General features: G+C 42.8%; 2 protein-coding genes across 3 annotated transcripts in view; one reads left to right on the top strand and one right to left on the bottom strand.

The window, feature by feature from the left end:
• The window catches only part of TMEM243 (transmembrane protein 243), a 10102-nt gene extending 1424 nt beyond the window's left edge, over positions 1-8678 (top strand). The window contains exons 2-4 of the mRNA XM_085298985.1: positions 5430-5480; positions 6787-6891; positions 8189-8678. Coding sequence (XP_085155111.1) covers positions 5430-5480; positions 6787-6891; positions 8189-8311 — 279 coding nt within the window. The 3' untranslated portion in view covers positions 8312-8678. The remainder of the gene's footprint in view (positions 1-5429; positions 5481-6786; positions 6892-8188) is intronic.
• A 340-nt stretch (positions 8679-9018) lies between these two features.
• The window catches only part of DMTF1 (cyclin D binding myb like transcription factor 1), a 28027-nt gene continuing 10447 nt past the window's right edge, over positions 9019-26598 (bottom strand). Inside the window, exons 7-17 of one of the 2 annotated variants that reach the window (XM_085298964.1) lie at positions 26290-26447; positions 25330-25362; positions 23866-23975; positions 22892-23120; positions 21063-21214; positions 19380-19595; positions 17468-17553; positions 16267-16425; positions 15144-15530; positions 10862-11009; positions 9019-10031 (exon numbers count right to left, since the gene is read on the bottom strand). In XM_085298964.1, the coding sequence (XP_085155090.1) occupies positions 9922-10031; positions 10862-11009; positions 15144-15530; positions 16267-16425; positions 17468-17553; positions 19380-19595; positions 21063-21214; positions 22892-23120; positions 23866-23975; positions 25330-25362; positions 26290-26447 (1788 nt within the window). In that variant the 3' untranslated portion in view covers positions 9019-9921. The other variant, XM_085298974.1, reaches the window with a different exon arrangement.

Raw genomic sequence — 26598 nt, 5'->3', positions numbered from 1 at the left:
AAAAAAAAAAAAAAAAAAAAAAAAAAGCAGCATTTCCCTGCATTCGGCGTTTGCTCATTGTTTGAGTTAGAGAAGATCTCTGAGGGTTTTCTTGTTTAGATGTTAACTCAGTGTTTCTGGTTAGTTTTGCTGTAAAAATACTGCTGGCGTTACCACCGGCCAAATTTTGAGGGAAAGAAGAGAATGACGCAGGATACGAGGAGGCCCCCAGGCTGGGAACAGGATCCCTGCCCAGATGCTTGGGATGGACAGAAGAGGTTTTGTTGCTACTTGGTGTTCCCAAACTCTCCTCACAACCTAGGGCTCGGGTGCTGCAAGCGTCAGGAGGACGTGCTGGCACACGGAGGTGAAACCCTATGCGTGGCCGTCTCCCTTGGCCCCGGCTGTCCTCTGCCAGCAAGCGGCTGCCCCGGCAGCAAGCTCTGGATGTGGAGAGAGATTTGCTGGAGCTGTGTACTGGGCAGGGTTCCTGGTGGATGGTCCTTGGTCGGAGATTTTGGGAAGCCTCATGGAGAACGAGGTTCTGTGGGAAATGACCYTAGTTCTCAAACGACCAAGGTTGAAAGAGATGGACAAACAGAGGAGCTCCATCCAGACTCTGTAGGATCCTCTGGTGTCCAGTGTTTCTGAAGGTACTTCCTGTGTAGTTTATTGCCCGTTGTTGCTACCTGGACTAGGAAGATGTGTGTCCAAGCATAATTGTGTCCTCGCTATCCTGAGCAATGCCTGGAGGCAGCCTCAGTGTYGTTCCTCGAGCTACCTAACTCTTTTCCATGAAGTATCTTCTGKATAGGAGAGACAGGAGAGCTCTCCAGTTGTAGTTAATCCCACAAGTCACATGGAAGGTGCTGGGTGTCGTATCCACAGCTGAAAGTGGTTGCCACTTTTCCAGGTAGGGAGCCAAGCTCTTATTTGCTGCTGCCAGAACTCCTGGGGATTTTGCAGGGGAACTGAGGGCCTGCAGCAGGCTGCTGTGTCTGCTCTGTCCTTCCCTGTTGCAGAGATGCCCRTCATTACTCTCACTCGACGGGGTGACCTGTCCCTGCTGAGCCATGGCAGCAGTACCAGCAGGGTGACGTTTGCAGGCCAGCGGGTCTCTAGGGAGATGTGAGTGTGTGTACATGTCTGTCCYCTTCTCCTAAGGAGCGCTGGAGTGTAGGCAACCTTGCCATCTGGCAAAAAACTCTGCTTTTAAGTATCTACAAGGAATGGCCAAGGCAAGGCAGACAGAGTCCTTCCTGCCCGACATAAGCTGCATGGAAGAGCACAAGGCTGCAGTGAGACACGAGCAAAACCTGCGTGGCTACCTGGTGTGGCTGTGCCTGGCTGGTGTTCAGGCTTCCTCTCTCTGAGACTGTGTCCTGAGTAGTTACCTTCTGCAACCTGTGTTTTCCCCAGGTGGCTGGGCTRAAGTTCAGCCTGCAGTGCCGATTCATCAGGACCTACTAGGGAGAAGGTCCGTAAGCCCAAAGTACGTGGCAAGAGACTAGAGATAGAAGAGCTACAGAGGAGGTTTTGGCTGGCCTGATAGGCAGCCATCCTAGCATCCTGCTAGCTTAACTACTTGATCTCCCTTTATTTATAAGAAAARTTTTAAGACAAGTTGGGAGAAAGATGTCTTTTGCAGGCAAGTGTCTTGCAAGAATGTATATTGGTGCTGGTAAGAGTTTTGGCAGGTGGGTCATGGAGGCGCTTGTCTTGAGTTGATCTAGTCTGGGGCTGCTGACCATCCATGCTGAATGGGAGAGTCCTAGGGAAGCGGGGGTAGCTGGCTTTAAAATGAAGATATGTGGCTTTTTTTTTTTCTTTTTCATCTAGCAGAGAAAGGAAATGCAGTAGAGGGATGCGTAAGCACAGTGACGTGGTCAGTGYGAGTAGCTGGGAAAGGGACCTTGGCAGGAGGAGTTTACATAAAAACGGATGGATCAGATGGCTTGGTCAGAGCTAGGGAGATGGATGCTTCTCCACAGTGATGTGAGAGGATCAGAGCTGCGACAGGAGTGTTCTGGGGCTAGCTGGTTGGATAAGGACGATCTCCTGGAGATCTTGCAGCAAAAGAAGTTTGGGAAGTTTAGATGTAGATGGGCCAAGCATAACTGTTCAGCCTGAGCCCTCTTCCCCTGTGCATGCCTTTCTAGGACCTGTAACAAAAATGGTGTAACTGCTTCAGAAGGCAGAAAAAGGRCTTCCCTCTGCCTCATTATTTCTTCCCGCCACCTTCCCACAAGCTCCAAGAACTTGTGCCTCAAAGACATGCTGTTCCTTGATTTCCAGTTCCCTGCCAGCTTCGACTGGGGTCTGATGGAGGTTGTCTGTGTATTGCAGTACAATCCCTATCAATGCAGAGAGACAGAAATCAATCCTTGGTTGCTACGGGTGCAATGCTGGAAACATCTAGGTGTGAGACAATGCAAAACCAAAGCACGAACGGTAGTGTGACACACAGGAGGCAAAGCATCACAGATGYGGGGCTTCTCAAGAAAGCAAAGTTAAAAGTAGAAACCACTTGGATTCTTCCGTGACAAGAACATTTAAATATAGCCGGGTGGGTGTTAATTACTGCATTTTGGAAGTAAAATGACATAAAAAGAGAGGCTGAACACAAGATGGGGGTGAAGAACCATTGAGGACGTAACAGGAATTCCTCTTGTTTTGCAGCTGGGGTCCTGGCCTGTGAGGCCATGCACRCAGCTCATCCGGTGTATAACTTTATACAGGACATTGTCTGTTGTTCCATATAGTTTAATGTGGCAATAAATTAATATATCCCTTGTGACTGCAGTGGCCAGGGGTCTCACTGTGATTACCGTAGAACTGCTGGTGTAACATATGAAAACGTCTCCTCCATCATCTCCGGTGCTACARCGAGATAACACTGGAGTTATCCACCCTCTGGGGAAGCAAGTCCGTCCCCTCCCTCCTGGTTGAGCTGTTCAGCTTTGCGTTGGCATCGTTTCTGTCGGGTCGCGGTAGCAGCTAGCTGGACGTTGCAGCCTCCTCCGCTGCTCGGTACCTTCTGCAGCTGCACTGCCAGTGCAGAGTTGTCCCCCTGGTCACTGATCAGTTCTCCAGTTGCATGGCAGAACTTCCTTGCACCCCAGGCTTGTCTGAGCYGGGCGCTGCACGTGTCCGTGGTTGGGCCGGAAGCGATCGTGTTACCGCGTGGGTCCTCTCCCAGAGCTGTCAAGGCTCTGACGCTGGTATCGCTTCTCCCGACCTCCCAGAGAGTAACTCGAAGGATGTAGCTCATGGAGCTGAAGAGGGACAAAGAGTAAAACTGTCACTGTCTTGTGCAAGCTGTGGTCCRTGCTGCCAAAGGTGACAGTCCTCGGTTTCCCCATTGCTCAACGCAATCTCAAACAGATCCCGAAGGATCCTGGATTCTGCCCAGCTTGGTGCTTTCTTGAGCCCATCTCCCTCCCTTGGGAGCAGCTGGAGAGGGATCTCTCTCACGCAGCAGCGCTCTGTTGCAAGCCTGGTGTCTCCARTCCCTGAATGTCCTTTCCAGAGTGAGAAGAGCAGGCAGAAAACCCATTTTGAAGGGGAACCGGCACAATGCYGAAATGCAGAACTCCTTGGTTTTCTGGCACATTCACTGCACCCTAGGGATCGGGGATCTCTGTAGGTGGCTCGGGTGCTACTAAACTGTATCATAAGTTAGTTTCCATGGGCTTATGCTAGCACAGGTGACCTTCCGGTCTGTAGGTGTGCAGATTTGCATGCCTATGTTGKTTTTTTTTTTATTTCTTTTTACGGTAGCAGTTATAATAACGAGGAAGCACAGAGTAATCCTCRAGGAAAAGTCCTGCTTGAAACAGTTGTGCTAAATCCAAGACATCTGGGCCTGCGGGCATCTCTCCTTGACCTGGGACCGCTCCAGAGCGAGGTGGTGCGGGGCGTGCGGCAGCCTGCTGCCAGGGTGCTGCCTATTTCTGCCTTTTTCTTACGCTGCTTGTAAGAAACTGCTCGTTACTGCCTGTTTCTGTGCGTTTTGACATGGCTACGAGCGGCTCCCGGGGACCGCGTCCCCGGGCAGGACGCGGAGGCGAAAGGCTGCGTCGGCCCCAATCCCCTTAGCCGTCTCGGGTGCCGCTTAGGTATTTTTAACCTTTTTGCTGGGCTAAGCTGCCAGGAGCTGCAGCGTCACCGGGCGCCGGGGAACGCGGCCCGGATCAGTGTGCCGAGCCTGGGATTGCAGGATCAGTTGCTCTAATCTCGAGATCCTCAAGTGCCTCGTCCTGCCGAGGGCGTTCCTGGGCCGTTTTGGGGGTGTAGCCGAGGGGACGCGGCGTGTGGCAAGGAGGAGCCCCAGGGCTCGCAGGGCGCYGGCCCCTTGCCGGGTTGTTTGCTCYGAGCAGCTGAGATTTGGGGGTCCACCTACCTGTTTTTCTAGTGTTTTATTTGGGAAGCAAACGATCTCGGGCGTTAAACCTGAYGGTGTGCAACCCTGCCCTACTCGGGCGGCAGATGTTTGAACTCGGGGCAGCAGCGCTAAGGGAGGGGTGGAGGCCACTGCTAGGGTATTAAAATGCACTTAGGGTGTGAGAGGTTTGCACSTGTGCTCAGATGTAGAATAAATGTGTTAGGCTTGAGACAGCCAAAGGAGTGTGAAAAAAACCCTCTCTTTAAAGTCACTTGCATGGCTGCTGGTTCCTGCTCAATGCCCAAATTGCAACCCTGCTGAGCTTAACCCTTCTGGCTCTGGTTCTCGGCCCATGCGGTGGAAGGGCACCGGGTTATCCCAGCTGCTCTCCCGTGCTGCAGCGCCTGTCCCAGCTTTCTTGGTCTTTCGCCTGTGGTCTGGGCACAATTCTCTGTGCTCAGATCTCTTCATGGATGGGGGAAAATTGGAAAGAAAAGCGCTGGCTGGGTCCTGGAAGTCCGTGGCCCTTCTGTGTCCTCGTGCACCTGGGGGGCAGTGGCAGAGGGTCTTGCTGGGCAGCGAGGGCCCTGGGTTGCTTCTAGATCTTTTTCTGGAGAGTGCATCTGTACGTGGCTCTCGCTGGCAGTTTCCCGGGTTCCTTGGTGTGTTACAGCCCCCTCCCATCCCCGCCGTGACGTGGGCCTTATCTGGGGTGGGATTCTGGGGCCGAGTCAGTGTCTCGTGTGGCCGGCGCCAAGTGGGACCTCGCTTGATTCAGAAGCAGTTGATTCGGAAGTAGTCAACAAGCCAATTGCAAACTAACAGAGAGGCGCCAGGTCGGGTTTGGCCAGCACAACCTCTGCAAGGTCTGTGGAGGCAGCAGAAGGGAAACCTTSCTTTGCGGCAGAGCTTAATTCAGAAGAGCCGAATTGCTGCTGCTTGGCGTGCCTGTGCCTTGTATAATGTGAGCCCAGATTTATTCAGACCTCTAGATGTTGCAGGTTTGCTGCTCTGTTTTACAGGGCTTTTACAAGGCCTGTGTATAATTTTCTTCTCTCTTCTGCAGGACAGAATCATCAATTTAGTTGTTGGCGGCCTAACGTCCTTGCTGCTTGTAGTGAGTATCCTGCGTCATGTCCTGTGCTTCTTGTTTCCCTTAGGTGACAGGGGCAAACTCAGAGATCCTCCTACTATGAGACAGCAAAACTTCTACTGTTAGGGAGCTTGGGGCTCTGATAGACACTGGCTTATTTGAAACTCTTTGACAGTAGGGAAAGAATACCTCTTTTTCAAGCCATTTTATCTTCTAGTTTTTACGATATAGCTGTTTTCTTTACAATGAAACGCCTCAAGTCCCTGAGTAGATTGTGCTTTTCAGCAGAAGATAAGACTGAGATGAGTCTACTCAACCACTGCTGGTTGTGCTCCTAGCAAACCCATCTTTGAATTTTTGAGTGAAAGTTTCAATTAAATGCTTGAGCTGGGTGCAGCACAAGTGATCAGTTTTTGCCAGTGTGATGTTAGAGATGTGAAACAACATCAGCAGAACCTGAGCTTACGTCCCTGCTGTACTGAGACCTTTCCTGGACAAAGTGCTTATAACCCAGGAGAGCTGGTTTTCTTCTCTTTCCTTCTATTGAAGTACAGATTTATATATGAGCTTTTTCCTAAGTCACTTGCCACTTCGTCTCAAACTATACTTTCCCCTAGTTTTAAAGACAAGCGTTGCCGCCATAGATGGAGATTTTCAGTTTTGCAGCACATGGTGGTAGCAGCAGCTTTTGAGAGCCACAGCACAGGGATGCGTGAGGGAGAGCAAAGATTCAGGGGATCGGCCGTCYGTTGGCAAGCTCGCCCGAGGCGAGGTCAGTGTACGCTCGAGTGCCCGCTGCCGAGACCAGCCAGCCACACGCGCGTGTCGGAGGACTGGCGAGGGATAGCAGAGAACAGGGCCATAAAGACTGTGGGGACCATACGGGAAGAATTTCAGAAGCCAAGTGTGACTGCACGCATTCAAGTAATACATTTTTCTCTCCTCGTCACCTAGCTAAAAGGCACCTTCAAATCTGGGTCATGAAATTGATCTGCTGAATAGCCTTTCATCCCAGATCCTCACTGGTAGGACCTTTRACATGAAAAATTAAAGTAAAATAATATATTTTTGGACAGATTAGCATTGTTTTCTGGGTATWTGGAGAACAGTTGCCAGAAACAAGACTCTTTCTTTAGCCCGGTAACAGTTTTAATAATTTTTTCCCCTGAGTTTGCAGTTTTGACAAAGTCCTTTTCTTCTAGTATTTTACATTTTGCTCCACTTCACATTTGACAGTGGGCACGCAGACGTGTGTGTGTGTGTGTGTGTGTGTGTGTAGTTCTGTACACAAGGGTAGGAGAGATCAAAGTGTTTGTTTTCTTCCTTGCAGGTCACTCTAATCAGTGCTTTTGTCTTCCCGCAACTACCTCCAAAACCTGTGAATATATTTTTTGCTTTCTGCATCTCCTTGTGTTGTATTTCTGCTGGCATACTTGTAAGTACCACCACCTTTACTGTGCAGTCTTTTGAGTGTGTGACTGTGGCTGGAATAGTAATATAACCTGCTTACACAGTTCCCTTTTTTTTATGCTGGCCTAAAAGGTCTTTCTAGCATACAAAATCTGACAGTCCTCCTTACATCTCTATGGCTTCATGTCAGTAAATTTATGTAAACACTCTGTGAACATTTGTCCCTGACTTTACTCACTAGTTGTACTCTTCCCTTTCTCGGAGGAGGAATCATGAGCTGCCATCTGAAAGAAGTCAACTGCAAATGCCTTTGGTCTCCTGTTGTACAGTGTGATGAGGTGCAAATGACCAAAGCACCTGTGAGAGCAATTAAATATAACAAGTCTCTTGTGGCTACAAGAAATCACMATGATTAACACAGGAAAATTTTGAAAGGGGAAACTGGACAGCAGAGCAATGAAATGGGAAATGTAGAGATGACATATCCTGCAGAAGACTGGTGGTGGGTCAAAGGACTTGAACTTGAAGCAGTGGGACCAGCCTTGTGCTTGCAGAACTCCCTGAGCTATCAGGCACACGGAAATGAGAGCAGGCGACATTTCATTGGGATATGAGGTTGAGATGAGGAGATAAAACATTAGTCATAAAATAACGTGAAAGTGGAGGTTCTCTGCTGAACCGCTGTAGCATCCTGAAAAAGTTGATACCAAGTGTTGGAAAAGCGCTGGCAGGYCAGAGTGGCTACTTCCTCTGCTGCAGTCTTTCAGCCTCAGAGCATTCTTCCTGCAGATGTTTTCTGCACAGTCACTGCACTGAAATCCTTGCAGTTCAGTTGTGTAAGATGGGACCTTGCTTTGTGTTGCCTGGTTGGTACCACTGATGCTGGTTCTCTGGCTGGTAACCCCTACTCAACCCATGGCAGGCTGTGTAGTGCAGAACCCTGCCTTCGGCCTCATCTGTACAGACACAGCCGAGTTTGAGTGCTGAAAAACAAGTCACTAACAAAGCTGACCAGACCACTCAGATCTTCGAACCTAACCTAGCACCAGGGCAGAGTAGCCTCATTTWGAAGGGAAACACCATGCTGCCATCTTGTTGGTATATTCCACAAGCCTGCTAAGAAAAACGTAGATGGTGTTCCTTAATCTTTAATGAACTTTACTGGTTGCTATACCTAATCTTCTCTAGTCAGATTAAGCAGAGCTGGTTTTTTGGGCTGGGGGAAGCAAGCTGTAGCAATTGCTGGTGTCATTACTGTAGACCGTTTCCTCAGAAGAAATACTTGTCCTTTTTAAGTAATATAAACTTATTCTCTCTTCTAGATCTACTGGTATCGACAAGGAGACCTGGAACCTAAATTCAGGAACTTAATTTACTACATATTATTTTCTATTGTCATGTTATGTATATGTGCCAACCTGTACTTCCATGAAGTGGGTAAATGACTGACATTGGGAATACCTAGCAATGATGCTACTGTATCAGACTGCTCTCAGCTCTACTTGAGAAACTTAACAGAGGACAATCAGCCTGAGAGGAAAGACGTGGTTTGTGCAAGCATAAACCAGTACATGATTTTCATGTAAATGTATATGTAATGTCCCTCTTGTTGGGGAGAATTATTGCCATAAAGCATGACATTCTGCTTTTTTTTGAAGAGCTACTGTTGCACTTAAYGAACATTCCAGTTGTACCAATGTTTCAGAATGGCACAAGCTTTTTCATTTTGGAAAAAACTGCATTTTTTTATTACTGTACAGATAAACTGCAGCCCTGCAAGGATCTGTAGCAGTATAAATAAATGGCATCTTACAGTTACATAAGACAAATACTCTTTATTTTGTTTAAACTGAATATACAATTATTTCTGTTCCCTAGGCAACCATTTGAAACTACAACTTATTTTTCACATTAACAAAACCACAGACTGAAAAAGACCAACTCTGATTATGAAGAGCTAATTACAGAAATAAATAAAATAATTTATACATGAGTCTTTAGTTTCTATAGTTTTTTCTCCCAAACCTTAGCTAACAGGCTGCTCAGCCTAGTGTCTGTTTCAATCCTTGAATGTAGGGATTAATTTATTACCTATGCCTTAGGGCCTTATGCCCAAGTTCTCCCAGAGCTATTTCTCCAAGATGAGGCCACCTCCACACCACCCCCAATCTAGTAACTTGTTGCATAATTCACCTCTAGAGAGGTGGTTGGTAGTGTAATGTAAACTGCGAGACAGACACATGTTTCTATCTTACTTGCTAAAACTTTTCAAAGTTACAAGCTTCTGGGGGATGCTTGTGGGTCCCAGCAGCTTCCCTTTCTCATAGACCTTCCCTTTTTATTCAGCTTGCTGTAGTGATGAAAGAAAGAAAAAGTTAGACTTTTCACAACTACTGTTTCTGAACTGTATCCATTGCCAGCAATGGACTCTTCAGGAACAAGCAGAGCAGGAAAACCCCATAAGCATCTGTGACTTGAGTCTTACAGAAGTACTGACAAACCACATGAAATGGGAATACAGACCATTTCTTTGTGATGCTGCCCAAACTCCCTGAAGTCTTTGATGGAATACATTTCTTCCTGAAATGTAACAGTCTCTTACTCCATATGTTACAAGAGTCAGTAAGTGCAGAAATCCTCACCCATTCTTCATGAAACATGTGCAAACTAATTCTTGCTGCGGCGCTAAGAGGCTACGGTCCACAATCCTTGGCTTCTGTCCAGTTTTCAGGATAAGCAGTTCAGCACACTAGTTACAAGTCTGATCAAAATTGACCATGTGGATCCTAGCAGTGAGCACTGCAACAGAGATTCTTCAAAACACAGAAACATCTTGGCTGAATAATAGTAAACCGGGCTTCAGTTGGCTGCTCTGTAACCCTTTACAAGTGAGGTAAATAGCCTGAGCAGAAAGTGTGTGCTGTACTCATTTCAAACGGTAAATCTTTGTTTAAAGACATGGACTGACTGCTTGCTTTGGAAATGTGGCACAGGGTTGTTACTAATTTCACAATGAAAACATGGTCAATAGTAAAATGGACACAATAACTGGTTCTCAGTGACAGCTCACTAAGTCTTCAACATCCTTTGAATCTTCTGAATCGGGACTGCCCAATGATGAGCCAATAATGTGCGACCCATCTCCATGATGGTGTAGGATAGGATCTGACAAGAGATGCAGTACATTAGGACTCATTATTTACTGTGCCATTGCAACAATTAAAAATACTTTCRACGACAGAAAATTCAGCCTGAGCTTTGAACCAATTTGAAGCACATATTACATCAATTTACATCAATTATCAGTTTCAAGATAAGCCTTGAGTAGTATAGTTGCAACCAGTGTGATTTAAATTTAGATCCAGTAGGTCTTATTAGCTGGGGCCAAATGTTGACCCTCAGATGGCTCTGCAGTAAGATCCCTCCTCCATAAAGGGGTATTTATTTAGGTGCGGCACTGGAAGAATACATCTATGCTGCTTCCAAGCCTGGGCTGACTCTTGGCATTTGGGAAGTGTTGCACAAGCTAGAAAACCCTTCCAGATGAGTGCTGTGCAAACATCCCCCCCAAATAACCCAGCCTTTCAACATCTAAGATAACAAGCAATCAATTGCACTTCTGATGCCTTTGGTCTTCTCTCAGATCAGAAACAAATTTAATTCAAGCACCAGGCACAAAGAAATGCACATTAAACAAAGAGTTACTCATTAGCCTCTATGTACTAATTCAAGGCTCAAGGATGAGGGAAGCCACTCAGTTATGAAGCTGCTGCTGTTCTAGTGCTTTTTCCATGAGGTCAAGCTGGATTCAGACTATTTTTCTTCTACTGAAGAGGGGTAACCAACTTGCTTACAAAGTTTCCTAGTGATTACATGGAAAGCTGTGGAATTCACGAGAAAGCAAGGATCTGCAAGGTGGTGTCTACAGGAACCCAGAACTGCCACACTGAATTAAAGAATCCTGCCTCCAGCATCAATTACATAAAGGTTCCTACCTGTTAGGGTTGTAAGGGGTAAGACTGATTCATTGTCTATATCATCTGATGCCTGGATAAAACCGTGGGAAGAAGGAACAATAAGGACAGTCTCATCATCTATTGTAGGCTGATCAACTTGTTCTTCTATTGTTGGAGAACCCAGGTCCTGCACAATGGAAAACCGAAGGACAGGACATGAAAGGTGTATTCTTGGTAGCACAGAYAGGAGAATCTGCTTTGGCCAGCTATATTCCATACTAGGCAACAGACTCCCTGGATGGATTGTATCTCATTAAATTGACATGCCAACATCTGAGGTAGTTACCACAGCACTGCTATACATGTTTCATCCTAGTGTAGGCAGCTAAAAATGAGATGAAAAGAACTCTACCCTGTGAGCAGTGTGCRGGCATGTGAAGAGGAAAGAAGAGGCTGCAAAGTGGTGATAAAACATTCATTTTAAAGTAACATGTCTATAAAGAGGAATAATTAATCTTTTCCCTTACTTACTATTTAAATGTTCTGAGATACTAAAGCAATGCCTTTATAGCACTTAACAGCTCCACAATTGCTATAGCTTTACCTGAACTTAGTATTTTAGTTTCACAACTCCTGCTTCTCTTGTCAAATTTTAACTACTGGACTCATAGCTCAAAAGACCAATTTTAACTCTGTAGAGTGGCTGCAAACTTTTTTAGCTGAATCTCATTATGTCAGAAAATTAGCAACACACTGATTCCCTCCAGGTTCAAGTTTCAGCGTCCCTGTTCTTCCATAGTTGTTGCTGCCTCCTCTTCCCAAGCGCTGGTAGTGCTAACACTGAAAAGAGTAATACATCTGGCTTACTCCATGTCACAGCACACACTTGTGGACTCCTGGTTCTGGGAATGCAGTGAAAAGACATCCTAGCTAATACTGCCGAAACAGGCAGAGATACTTGCATTCCGTTTTTTGTATGTACAATGCTTATGTTTTTTTCACGAATCAGGAATCACTGATGCAGAAGGTTAGCAACCWCAGCTGGCAGGGTGAAGGTAGCTGGATTTATCTCAGTTTTCAGAGGGAGGGGGAAATGTTTGAGAAGGTAACAGCCCTCTTTGTTCACAACAATTTCCACACAGTTTTAGGAAAACCTGTTTACCTACAAAAACTACACTGTGAAACTATGTAAGGACAGCTGTGTGGTAACATTACCTTYCTCTGGCGCTGCTGAAGAGCAGGAATTCATTACCTGCGCTACAACTCAAGAGATTTAAACTTAGTCCAAATGTGCACATGTTCATGCAAGGCACAGTATGCCCAATCAGAAAAAGCAACTTTTTGCAGGGAGCTCAGCTAGACCTGCCCACAATAAGCAGTATGTTGCAAGGCTTGAAACTGAGGAAAGGAGGTGCAAAAAACTAAAAAAAGCCATTGTGGCAAATGGTCACCTTTCCCAGCCTGAAACAGTAAACCTGCAGGATGATTACCTGCTTCCACTACTCACACCCACAGTGACAATACAATATTGGCAAGTACATAAAGATAACACTGACTTCAAGAAAGCAGAATTTAGAGAAGTTTTCTCTAGAGTAGCTTTTCACTTGAAATCACTCAGAGAGTTCTCTATTTTTTGAAATTGAATCACAGAATCATAAATGAGTAAGGCTGGAAGGGTCCTCTGGAGATCATCTAGTCCAACCTCCCTGCTCAGCAGGGGCACCTGGAGCATGGTAGACAGGGTTGCATCCAGGCAGGCCATGAAGATCTCCAGAGAAGGAGACTCCACAACCTCTCTGGGCAACCTGKKCCAGTGCTCCGTCACTCTCACAGKGAAGAAATTCCCCCTCACGGTCAGGCAGAACTTCCTGTGCTTCAATTTCTGCCCATTGCCTCTTGTCCTGTCACATGGGACAACTGAAAAGAGTTTGTCCCCATCCCCCTGACACCCTCCCTTCAGGGTGTCATTGATCAGATCCCCCCTCAGTCTTCTCTTCCCCAGGCTGAACAGGCCCAGCTCTCACAGCCGTTCCTCACAGGGCAGGTGCTCCAGCCCTTGGATCATCTTCATAGCCCTACGCTGGACTCTCTCCAGTAGCTTCATGTCTCTTGTGTCCTGGGGAGCCCAGAACTGGACACAGTACTCGAGATGAGGCCTCCCCAGGGCTGAGTAGAAGGGCAGGATCAGCTCCCTTGACCTGCTGGCAACACTCTTCCCAATGCACCCCAGGAGACCATTGGCCTTCCTGGCCACAAGGGCACAKTGCTGGCTCACGGTCAACTTGTCATCCACCAGCACTCCCAGGTCCTTCTCTGCACAGCTGCTCTCCACAAGGTCAGCCCCCRGCTTGTACTGGTGCCTACGGTTATTTCTCCCTAGGTGCAGGACTCTGCACTTGCCCTTGTCGAGTCTCATGAGGTTCCTCTCTGCCCAGCTCTCCAGCCTGTCCAGGTCTCTCTGAATGGCAGCACAGCCCTCAGSTGTGTCAGCCAYTCCTCCCAGCTTGGTATCATCAGCAAACTTGCTGAGGAGGCACTCTGYCCCCTCATCCAGGTCATTGATGAAGAAGTTGAACAGGATGSGACCCAGTGCTGAGCCCTGGGGGATGCCACTAGCCACAGGCCTCCAGCTAGATTCCACACCCCTGATGACCCTCTGAGCTCTGCCTTTTAGCCAGTTCTCAATCCACCTCACTGTCCACTCGTCTAACCCACACTTCCTGAGYTTCTCTAGGAGGATGTTATGGGAGACAGTGTGGAAAGCCTTGCTGAAGTCAAGATGCACAACGTCCACTGCKCTCTCATCTACCCAGCCAGTCACTCCATCAGAGAAGGCTATCAGATTGGTTAAGCAGGATTTCCCCTTGGTGAATCCATGCTGGCTACTCCTGATCACCTTCTTAGCCTCCATATGCCTGGAGACGACATCCAGAATGAGCTGTTCCATCACCTTACCAGGGATGGAGGTGAGGCTGATGGGCCTATAGCTGCCTGGGTCCTCCTGCATGTGTCAAACTTGAATCCAACCAGAATAATGAAACAAATGAGAATTACAAACCCAGTTTGCATTTTTTTGTACAGAAATAAAGTTTAATATCTCTTTAAATACTGTTAGCCATAAGTAATTTATATGAAGTTCAATTGGGAAGTATGTCTAGTTATGTATAGATTTCTGCTTGAGAAGCTGAAATTTTAAACAGAAAGCTGTCGGGCTACCTCAAACATCACAAATTTTATTACAATCATTTAAACTACAACACAAGAGAAAATTGGAAGAACCTCCTGCTTCATATGTATTCAGGATACAAACACTTCTAGTGAACTACTGAGGCATAAAAAGATCCTCCTCTTAATTACAGCATAATGAATATGCAGCATCTGCCTACTTACCTTTGCAAAGACAAAGCCTAACAGAGTTCAAGTATATTAATAGTGGACATTTTCCTCCAGAGTGATAAAACTATAGCAACTGTAAAGTATATTGTCTGGAGAAGAGGAAGGAGTATCCAAATCTACCTCATCTCTTTTTGCAGTCTAACCTAACCAAGCTTTTAAGGAAAGATATTCTCTACCCGCCAAAATATTTTTAATACCYCCATTTTCCTTGTCTTATTCATTATTATAGTTCCAGCAACCGTAAGATGGATGAATTTAGCACAAACGATCCAAATGCCTGAATTACTTTGGATAACCTTGTGTCTGCAACTGTGGTGCTGGAGCAGACTAAAACCGAGGCCAGAGAGAGATTTGGTTTATAAGCTTTTCATTCCAATTTAACAAATATTGAACTGGCTACTTTGCTTAATAAAAGCCCTCAGAAATGGAAGCTTTAGGACACTTAAAAGACACATTATTAGATTCACAGAGCATGAGTGAAATACTGTACCTAATCTCCCTTGCTCTGTAAAGCAAGGACAATTTTACACCAGGTTTAAAGAAACAGCATCAAATAATAATCAGATGAAGTCCACTGTTAGGTGCCACTACTATTCGAACAGCCTCCTGATCACAGAGAGATATATTTTTCATAGTCAGCAGGCAATGTAGTCTGAGCAGTGAAGCAACTCCACAGGTAATGAGTTACTTGATACCCAAGATCAAGCCAAAACTAAACTTTAGTTGCAAATCAAAGCCCATCCTTTTCACACCCATATAATATTAACGAAACTCAAGGACAGAGGATCTGAACAAGCCACTCCTGGAGCTATGACATGCATAAAATCACTGACATATTCATATTAATAGCTTGACATAAATGTATGAATGCAACCATTCTCTCTACGTAGAGCAGAGGAAAATTTCAAGTAACATAAGTCCTTACCTCAGTGACGTAAGTGCTGGTTAAATTAGTGTGAGAATCCTCTTCTTGTTTCAGGCTGGCCTCTGAAATCTCCTCTTCAGTTCTTACCATAACTCCATCCATCAGTTCATTACTATTCCGGCCACTAAATTTGGAGGCATCATCTTCACTGTAAGCTGACTGTTCTTCATCGCTCAGCTTGGACTGGTGAATATCGTCTGGGAAACTATTTGCTTCTAAAGTGTCGGGAGCATCTGTCAAGTCAGCTGACTGAATGTCTGAATCAACAGTAAGTTCTGCCTGAGTGACAGAGGAGGAGATATCTTCAGCAGCAACAGTGCGGATTATGACACTTGGCGTGTGGCACTGCACTGTGACATTGTCACTTGTATTTAACAAGTGCTCTGGCTGTAATCAGTGTTTGAAAAAAGAAAAAAAAAATCTTAGAGACTTTCCTCCAAGTGCCTTAAATCTTTCAACAAACAAAGAAATTGAATTTTAAAAAGTCATTATTAAGTGTAATTTAAAGATTTGCATACATAGTATATCAATCCAGATCATTTTTTGACCTTTCATGGAATTAAATAATGAATTTGCAGACTGGCTTTAATTGTTCTATAATTCACAAATAAATATGTAATGTGAAACAGACGCTAACTGTTCTGATGAGGAGGACTGCCCTAGATTCAAAAGGTCAGAGATTTTAGTTTTTCTGAATTTTGAACACATTTGTTATGCAATCTTCAACTTGCTTYCCCTTCCCTGCCTTCAATAAGGAGTAGTACTGTCACTACTATACAAGTTTTGTGAGGACCAGCACACATTTGTGAGAATGACTGAAAACAGCAGGAAAAAAGTAGTATTTTGTTTTGCTGGGGCTAGCCAGTAGGTGGAGACATCATGTTTAGTCACAGTAGGCACTATCTAAGCTAGGTTTCCAAGCAACATGAAGTTGCTTTTTAAAAACTTTAAAAAAAAAAAATCTTACTGAAGAGTGAGAACTTTAAATGGTCAAAGTAACATTGTTATGACCGAAGAACTGCTTTACARTCCTCATATGTACAAGGTAAGCAGAGGTCTGCACTATTACATTACTTTCATCCCACCCCCAAACTTCAGTCTTTTTGCTGCTCAAAATACCTACAGATAAGGCATGAACTATGATCTGTTCTGGGGAGGCTGGAGCGGCCGCAGCTGTTAGGGTCATGGTAGGACTAGTTGTCAATGTTAAAGGAAGGCCTTGGCTTGAGCTTGTCTGTAGTAAGTATGTACCTGGCGTTCCGGTGGGCTGGAGATGGAAGGACTACAAAAGATAGTAAGGTTTAATACACAAACATACCACCTACCTGGGTCACAGCACTCAGAGCATGCTTATTTACAGGAAGATCTACAGCAACTCCTTATGTACAGAATATTCCCTAGCATAACTATAATCCCCCTGGAAAAAACCCAAATCCTACTGCCTTAATTGCTGTACTGAACTCAAGAAGTCTAGATAAACTCATTTACAGCCTTAGGTTACCAAAACAAGTATTAAGGCTGAGTCATGCATGTTGTACAACTCCAGGTAAGAAAGTTAAAGGAAAAAATTACAGTTAAATTGGAGGAAGAAAAGAAAAGAAAAAGAGCTTTTCTCAGCTCTTACAGAGAAGAGACACTTTACAGTCAAGTAAAACCAGTCACAACTGTAAAATTCCCATGAACTGCAGTAACTATTACCTAGAGGTAAAATTAACCCTGGCTTGGCAGAGAAGTGTGGGCATGATACAGATTCCAGTAAGGTCCATTGATGCCCTTAATGGAACCTGAACTGGGCACAAAGCAAAGATCGAGACAAAAGATGCAGCAGGGAGAAAGAGGAGAGATTCCTAACTTCATGGGTGTTGTTCTTACYGAAGACTGAAGGCCAGATACGTCTCTTTTACCAGTGAATAAAGACAGGCTCCTAACTATCCCATATGCAATACTAAAACTGTTCTTAACATTAACATGAAACAGAAACTGCCACTAATTACAGCACAATGAAACAGAGGAAACCTTTACTGTCTGGGCTCTGGCTCTAGGTCTGTGATATTGTATTTCAACCAAAAAGATAAGGCATAAAGGAAAGCTTTATAGCACTAAGACAGATTTAAATCATTTAGCTGTAATTCACATTTTAGTCCACTGCCCTACTGAATTACATGCTTAGAAACAGACTTTGCTCTGAACTTTTAAGTTAATTTCCCCCTCTTTCAATCTCTGTATGAATAAAAATTGGGAGGTAGGAATACACAGCTCCATAGTCTAAGAAGTAGCTGTCCTTAAAAGTACACAATAACAAATACCAGTTTTCTGTTACTTACTGGAAGAATCTCAAAGGTCTGTAGCGTTCCACTATTTAGTGTTATTGTCTCAGAGTCAACAGTAGCAGAAGGGGACTCGGTTGAGGCTGCAAAATGGAGAAAACAGAAAAAGAACATATGTAAAGTAAAATGTTTCAGCCCTGCAGAGAACATAACATACTATACTTGCTACACAGCAGGGTATTGTTACTTTCAATAATAATAAGAAAACTGGCAGCAATCCTAATGACAAGGTTCTCTAATTTGTACCTAAGACACAGTAGTATCTAAAGAAAGCATTCTACAAATCCAAAGGAGCAAAGGAAAGAAAGTATAGTTTAACTGTCCACAGCCACAAGCAAATTGAAGTTAAAGAAGTAAGTAGATCTCATGTAATCTAATTATTTAACATTTTAATGAGATTTGAAGAAGGTTCTAGTTAAACTACATCCTTTGACCCACGTATTACTTCTTTTAAACTAGTGTTAAGTTTAATGTTGCTATGCTTCCTACTGACCTCTATTTTTTGTTATTTTTAATTTGTATTTTTTCCTGCCTTCCAAAATCTGCTCACATTGATGAAATATCAGGTGTGTCCCAGGATACTTGCTTACACTGTGTGTTGCAGCTGTAGTGTATAAAAGCTGTAAGTACTCTTACTGCAGGTGTGTGACTATGTAATTACTGCTATTAACTCTAAAGGTAACTAAGGAGAACATTAGAGTTGGTTTAAATACCAGACATTTCAAGATCACTAGGTCCAAAGAGTTTGTACTCCAAGCTTTAAAAGATATCCCAAAACCTCTTCAGGGCCATAACTGTGATTTCTACTTACACTTGGGATAGGGGAGGAGGAAAATTATAGGAAGCTGGAGTATTTTAGTATTTTGCCTGGGATTATCCAGTAATTCTGTAAATACTGAAAGGGACCTAAATGACTACAGCAGTGCTATAAGCACTGGAAACCTGGTGGTCTCAGAATATGTTGCTTCAAAGTAGACTAATTCTGGTATCTAATAATTAATATAAAAGCTCTGATTTTGAAGGGTTTTTTTTCCCTGTAGTGGCATGTTCAAGGCRTCCCTCTGCAGACTCCCTGGCACTCAGCAGCAGATAGCTGTGAAGTGCGGCACCTCTCTTAACTAACCATTTACGTTCACAAAGCAGGAATTACACATCTGAAACCTTGAGCCCTCTATCAAACACAGCTGAAATTGGCTAATAGGTTAGCTCTTMTGGGATACAGAAATAGATGGAAAACACAGAAAGTTCAATTTGATCACACAATCAGAAATTCTTTAGGAAAGCAGACTGAAAAAGGGGAAAGAATCTGGTAGCTACAAGCTTGCTAGGCAGAAACAGAGGCAGAATAACCATTACAGGATTCAACTTCTGCAAGGCTAAAAGTTACAGAATGCCGGTAGACCTTGTCTGCTCACCAAAAACGAGTAGCTGTGACAAAGCTTGGTTGAAAGTATGAGACTACTAATGTGTTACTACAGATAAAAAGGTTTTTGCTGTTGCATGACATTCTTATTACGAAACACACCAGGTGAGATTCAGATGGCATTTAGTAACAGGCTAGCATAACGTAATTACAAAGAGAAGATTGTTTACCAGGTGCCTTTCTAGTCAGACTCCGAAAGAATCAGTTCTTGGCCTRTTTAACACTTTGTAATCAGCAAGACTGAGGCACTAAATTGTCYTAATAAAATTCACAAATGACAGACAATGTAGAACAATAGACAGTGAAGAGGAAAGGCTTCTCTCTAGGTTAACTTCCTTAATGTGAACTTGTTTTGGGATGGCAAAACCAAAGCAGAGCTATTAAAACTCTTTCTTTAAGACATGTTTACCACTCCGTCATCACCATAACATAGGAGAGCTTCAGGCTTCACTAAAGGACAGTGACTCACGTGTTTAAACTACTTACAGACATGTGTAATCTGGACTGGAATTTGCAAAGCTGCCACAGGGCTTGGTGTGTTGCCTGCATTCTCCTCTAGGCGAGCCACGCGGATCTGTACATGCTGAACCCCCGAACTGGAATTAGCGTTTGGTAATCCACTTCCAGATTTGCCCTCCGAAAGCTGGTGACCTGGATTGTTTTTTTGGTTCTCATGAAGTTGTTTAAGACCCTTTATTAGCACTGAGAGAAAGAATATTCATTCTAAAGCATGCTGAAGTAGGGCATTTGAAATGCTACACGTGAGATTTAGACGAAAACAAAAAATCCTTCCAAAGTTGGAACCTGAATATTATAYCAGTATTTCAATAGAAATTTATTACACACATAAAAACATTTATAGTCAATTATCTAGTAAGCTTGATTTTCCTCAAGAAACCTAGATGCTTTAGGATGCTTGAGCAAAACAGAAAGCTGATACAGTTTTCARCCTCTAAGAACATGTACACTATCTTCCCAAGTTACAGTCAAGCCCCAGTATTGCTAGTTCTGTAGGGCTGCAATCAAAAATAAAACCTCCAATCTTGCAAAATATGGAAGCAGATTTGTTGAAGAGGTTGAGAAAAGTGCAGCTGGAAATAGGAAGCAAGAAAGAATTAATTGCTCAATGGCTACACTGCAATTCTTCATCTGCATTTGCAGAGAAAGTGGCTGATGGCTCCAATAAAATCACCTACTTCTGAGGTCCCACTGAGGGAGCRACCTGTGTAAGGCTGCAAAAACACAGGCCTCCGCTTTTCTAGTATTTAATACAGGGAACTGCTAAACATCTCCCACTCTTGACAGCATGAGCATTTTGTCTGGGGAATGGAAACATATATATCCTGCTGATTCAGCGATATTATATTATCAATTACKTGATGGAAGAGCTGTCCATTTATATGGCTTATGCCATATTGAGCATAACAGGACTACTCTCTCCACTGCAGCCTCCATGCATGACAAATATATAATCATGCTGACGACCAGCAGAAATGTCCATTAAATTATGCCTTTCATTATGACATATGATCTCCTCTGGGCCTTTTTTTTTTTCCTCTCCCCAAGACAGAGAAAAGAGGACTGAAGGTCATGGAGACTGAAATATCCTTTGGCTCAGGCACTAGTCTTTCTGGGCCAAAAATGAGAATGATTAGAAAGATCTGAGGACCTTTCCACTCCATTTCTTATCCGCCTCTCCATTGTGCAGCCAGTAACAGATCTACGTTCTCTCCACAAGTAAAAATCAGCACCTCAAACAGATTACATTTTAATGCTTTAAAGTTAACAGATCTAACCTGAGGTGATATTGCTAGACTGCAGATATATATTCTCTTCCAGTGGAAGAGGTCCTTACCCTTCATACCAAAGACCATTATCATCCAAGATCTGCCAGCTGAGCTGCTTATATACTTGCTCTCACCTCAGCCAAAATGAGGGGAATTGATAAAGTCTGTTTCAGTTGTATTTTTGGCTTGTTTTGGCTGCAACACCCAAGGACTGCTTGTAAGAGCAATTCAGCCAGCAGATCCAAGGGACYGGTAACTTCCAGCAAAGCAGTAATGCCCTCTTTCACTAACAATGCTGTAGGCAGACAACAAAATGCAGCCTTATTCCTTTGACATTTGTGAAGGGAGCTTTCAGAAGGAAAATGCACAACTAGTACRTTACCAGGGAATGAAACATCTTTGTGGTTTGCAATCTGTCTTTTAATGGTCCACCATTTACTCCGAAGCCACTGCGGTGAGCGGACACTACTCCATCCTTCAGCTAGTAAATCCCAATTGATGTCATTTTCATCAGAAACTTCAAGTTCCGCTATCCTGACAGGACATAGAAAAGATTAATCTGTTAGAAACTACCCTCCAGACCGGAAAGGGTGTTGCATATTTCTGGTCTTGTCACAGTAGCAGATGCAAAGTGGCATGCTATTGAATAGTCCACCAGAGCTCATGAATCAACATAGGCTTCCAAGGCTCCACGCTGCCAGAGGTCAAGCAGAATCATAAACAGAAGATGGACTAGAGCTGTTAGGTCATCCAGTCCATCTCCGTACCATGCAGGATTATTCTTCTTATTACGCATACATTAGGGCTTTGACCACATTTTTGTTAAGCATTCTAAACGATGGTACTTGTAACGTTTTTCTTTGGAAAATCATTCCCCAAACATCTCCAAGTCAGGAAGCACTTCTTGAGATTCACTCTCAACTTTCAGTTAATTAATTTCATGTTATGATACTTAAGTTACTTCTGTTTTCTCCTAAATAACACTCATCCGTCCTTAACATGGATTTTTGCCTCCTCTCAGATGCTCCTTAGCCAAAGCAGATGAAGTTAACCATAATATTAAACCGTTCCTCATAAATCAATCCCATCAGGCTCTACAGGTCAGGGACAGTCTTCACACAATTTTGGCAGATATTATGCACACATGGGATTCTATGAGAATCTATTTTAATTAGTTTTTGAATTAATAAATATCTCCGAATTGCCTCCTGGAGCAGATCAAAGAGACGTGTGCAGTGAGAAGGGAAAAAAATTTTGTGAAAGTTAAAAGTGCTCTTCACAAACCAAGCAATAGCACTGAATACTCTGGCTAGCTTGCTAGAAAAAAAAAAAGGGGGGGAGAGAGAGAGAAAAGCTACCTAAAAGTTACCCTAATGAATGAGTTCAGAATAACTGGACAGACCAAAACAATCTATTTGCATAGAAAAATTAAGAATTATAAGCAGCACATACTGAAATACACAATCAAGTTTCTCATTTTAAGTTCAAGTCATACAGTTTCAGGAAATTAGTGAACAGTGCTCTATAAATAATATYTAGATTCCCTACGTGTCTTGGCTTTTTATTCCCACCCAAAACTAAAAAAATCCACTGGCTAAAAAGTCTGAGTTAAAGGCATTCAAAATGGAAAGAGGACAAGAGAGATTAAAAGGTTTCCAAAGAGTTACTGAGCTTTTCACTACCAGGTTGCTAGATCAAATGTCGTCATCAAAGGCGCTGAAATCCAATCAGTGTTTGGTGGCCTACATGAAATTAATCTGCATTCTCAGTTTAGTTCTTTGTAGACAGATGTCCACATCAGAGAAACCACCACCACACTTGACCCTTGTTGGTCATCTCAGCAGAGAGGCCAAGGACTGAATGGGCAGGGAGACTGAACTACCCTCCAGTTTAGGGTTAGAAGCGCATTGGTGGGGCAACGTGTGGGGAGCTTGCACGGTCGCTGCCTGTGCTGTACCTGTTCTGTGGAATAAAGAAGACTTCAGTCTCCAGGGCTTTCAATCTGACACCTTTCACGAGCACTAAAATTCACTAAAAAAACAAAAAACAAAAAATATGTTCAATAATAAATCTCTGTGAACTGTAAACACAGCAGTGATTTTTGGAGGGTTCTAGAGTTTTTAGCATCTAAGAAACCAGCAAAAAGGACCCGAGTGGAATCCTACTAGCGTCACGTATTATGATCCTTCTAAAATAATTAAAAGGACAAACCTCAATATCAGATTTATTTCATCTTCCTTGGTCCACTCAGTTCCCCCACTTTGTTTCCAGTTGAGATAGTTGAGCCACTTAGAGCGGCACTGCTTTTCAGAGCGTGTTCCAACCCGTTCTGCTACGGCAGCCCACGATACACCTTGTGTGACAATGTCACCTGGTTCTGTGCTAGTTAGCTCATGCACTACTTCYGCAAGTCTTTTTTCTTCTTCTTCTGTCCACTTCCCTGAAAGAGAGAAAAGCCCTCCAAGTTAACCCTCCAGTGCCATCTGGAGATCTGATCCATAACATGTGAACAGACATTTATCCTCACTGTACTTTATTCAAAATTAAAGTATTGAGTTGTGCAGAAGATCTGACCGTTTTTACTAACAATTTACATTGTATTCATCCTTGTTTAACAGATGCATAATTCCTTTGTTCTGCTGTCAATTCCTTTCTCTCCCCTTCCTCTTTCGTACGGAAGAATTCACACAGATCTTGCCAAAATACTGACCAAAGCAAACTGGTCTAAGCTACCTGAACTATAGTATTTGAAGTAAACTAACTATGTAAAAGCTTAGTTTACAGTAACTACATGAGGTCTGACTAAATTTTTCTTCCACTTGGTGATACATACATTTCAAAATAAATAATACTTTACTCCTAAAGCTGTTTCCTGACACCTCAATATTCAGTACTTGCCTATTAACATTCAGTGCAAAAAGAAGCACTTTTTAATCCACCTCAATAAAATATGTTCCAGTAGCATTATCATATGATGGATAATGGACTGCAAAATTAAACTAGGCTTTCTGATCCTTAAGAAAGGAAAATACCAAATCCCATACCACATATGTTCCTAAAAYGTTTCCAGATTTCACATTATAACTTACATAGTTCAGTAACACACCTCTGAAAACACCACTGACAAAGGCAAAGGTGACAGTTTTAACTAGAACAGCTATTACTGACACCAGCATTTACCTCACCTGTGTTGCAGGTGTCCTTCATCAATCTACACCGATCTTTTACAGATGAAGCACTTCTCCCCAGTGCAGCTCCTATTGTGGCCCAATCATTACCATGCTTTATTCTCAGCCTAAATGAAAACAAGCTCATTAGCATTACACCCTTTATGAGAACACCAAAATACCRATTCACCCTCTAACAGAAACAGTTTATAGACCGAAGAACGGAACGGGGAGTCACTGTGATACTACCATATGCTTAATCTATTTCCTGTCAACACCGCTAATTTTTCCATTTGTTTCAGAAAGTCYTTTCGGCTTGCTAAGCCCCAGGATGCTCATTTCTAAAATGTGTATGAAAACATTTGTCTTGTAAGGCTTAGCTACTGTGTTAAATATAAAATAATATATTATTATATTTATAATATAAATATTTGAGRGGGAATTTCTTCCCTGTGAGAATGACGGAGCACTGGMMCAGGTTGCCCAGAGAGGTTGTGGAGTCTCCYTCTCTGGAGATCTTCAAGGCCYGCCTGGATGCAACCCTGTGTAACATGCTCTAGGTGACCCTGCTGAGCGGGGAGTTGGGCTAGATGATCTCCAGAGGTCCCTTCCAACTTTACTGATTCTGTGATTCTATGATAAATATGTAGATAAAAATGCAACAACCATTCTGTACAAGTTCCTCAAGGAATTTCAGATGGTATACAGCTTATCTAAGAAACCTAAATAATGCCTGCTGAAAACACAGGCATCCTACAATGCAAATGAGATAAAACACTGTATAATCACGTTCATAATATTATTTTCCTTCTACACATCTTAACATAYTGACTCATGATTTATTTATTATGATACATCTGGTACAACAGGTACCTTGTAAGTCACACAAACTTCAGCTAAACTGATATCCAAACAAATCCATCAAAACAACATAGTATACTTTTTTTTTTCCTCCAGTGTAACACAATTTTTTCAAATTGGTCAAACCAAAAAAGCTGCAAGAGGACATAAAACTTGCAGCTCCTGACTTGATCTGGCAGATTCACAGTAAAATCAAAGAGCCTTATTGGCAGCTTACAAATCTCTCTAAGACTTGATAGGGAAATCCTGCCCTTGATCTGCAACTTGCTTTAGAAATAACCTTTGTTTAGGTTTTCTAAAGAAAGTAGACTTCCATTTTTCACAAACAACCACATWCGGGCTTGTAAAAACCTGAAACATTACTGGATTCAATACAAGGCTTGTATAAAAGCTTTGTTGCATGTCACCTAAGTCCTGAATTCATACTATCATATATACAAAGTAATCAGAAAGTAGGTGTCATTTCTCTTCAGATTAAAGTGACCAYTGTTTTCTGATAGAGTTAGAGCAGTCAAATTGACCTGTGACTTTTCAGTGATTTTATATAAAGAAACCTGTAAAAACTATTCAAGTTGTTAAACAGAACTTTAGTACCATGATTTACTTAATAAAAAGACTTACTCTTTGAGCTTTTCAATTTCCTCAGGTGTATACCTAAGCAGCAAGTAAATAAAAAGATATTATTTTATATAAAAAGCATAAAGCACAAATATTTTTATTAGCCACAATTTACACATTTGATTACCACAAAAGATTAAGGAATTTTAACYATATGAAAAAAATCTGACTGAATACTTGCAAAGAACGTGAAGAACAAGTTCTGTTTTTCCTATTAATACATTTCTAAAGTTATCTGTTCTAAGGTCCTTCCCATTTACCAGTAAGATTCCTCATCCTCAGTGAACTTACTCCTAARAACATGATTAGTCTCTTAAACAAACAGCTCTTTTCCTCCTGTTTCAAGTTTATAATCACCATAAGGTTGAAYTTACATTAAAAATAATAATTAAAAAAATCAGCATTGAAATGACATTTTTAACCTTTATGTATCTTGAAAAACTATAAGCTAAACTACCAGCACTATACACACTGCTTTACACATGGGGAAGCTAAGGGCACACAGATTAAGAGCAATTAGCTGAAGGGCTGAAGGTCACAGTTCTCAAAACACACTAGACTTCGGCAGATAACCCAGCTTGTCTCAAGAACTTCTAACTGCATCAGAAACCCCTCTGCTTTTTCTATAAATAAATAAATAAATAAAATTGTTTAAGGCAGTTATTTTCAGGGCTGATCAAGCCTTGATCCTACATAACAGATTTGCTCTTGAGACATTCAACCCTCATTTGAGCAGGCTGGAGTTCTTCTGTTTCCCCAGAACTGCTGTCTTGCAATTCTGAATAAATGACAACACAGGTAGAGAAAGCCATTTCTTGGCAGAATTCACCCGAGGTCARTTATGATCGGGAAGCGCTAGGTCTGCTTGGCTGCAATCCTCTGTCTCACATATCATGTGTCAAACATTAAATACATGGCCCTACTCATACCAATAAAAACATGCAGCATTAGAAGTTGTCATACTTTCCAACATGGTTTCTGTCGTCATACATGCGAAGAACTCTTCTATAAACAGCAAAGAGAGGCCGATTCAAACCCCAAGCTATTGTCCTGTAGAAATCTTTTCTCTCATCTTTTGACATCTCAAATATAATTTCAGTGGCGTCTTTTATTCCACGAGCCTAGAGGAAAGCATTAAGAAAAATCTTAAATCCAAAAAACAAGAGTAAAATATTTAAGAACTCAAGTCCAGTACACCATTACRCAATTTTCTATGTATTTCAAATACTAAAATCCAAAATTTAAACTAAAGGAGKATTTATGGATTTAGTT

Source organism: Rhea americana, unplaced genomic scaffold (genome assembly GCF_003343005.1).
Source record: "Rhea americana isolate MKP2758 unplaced genomic scaffold, rheAme1 scaffold_1, whole genome shotgun sequence".
Taxonomy (NCBI): Eukaryota; Metazoa; Chordata; class Aves; order Rheiformes; family Rheidae; genus Rhea; species Rhea americana.
The sequence above is the reverse complement of the archived record's forward strand: the minus strand, read 5'-3'. Positions and strand labels throughout refer to the sequence as shown.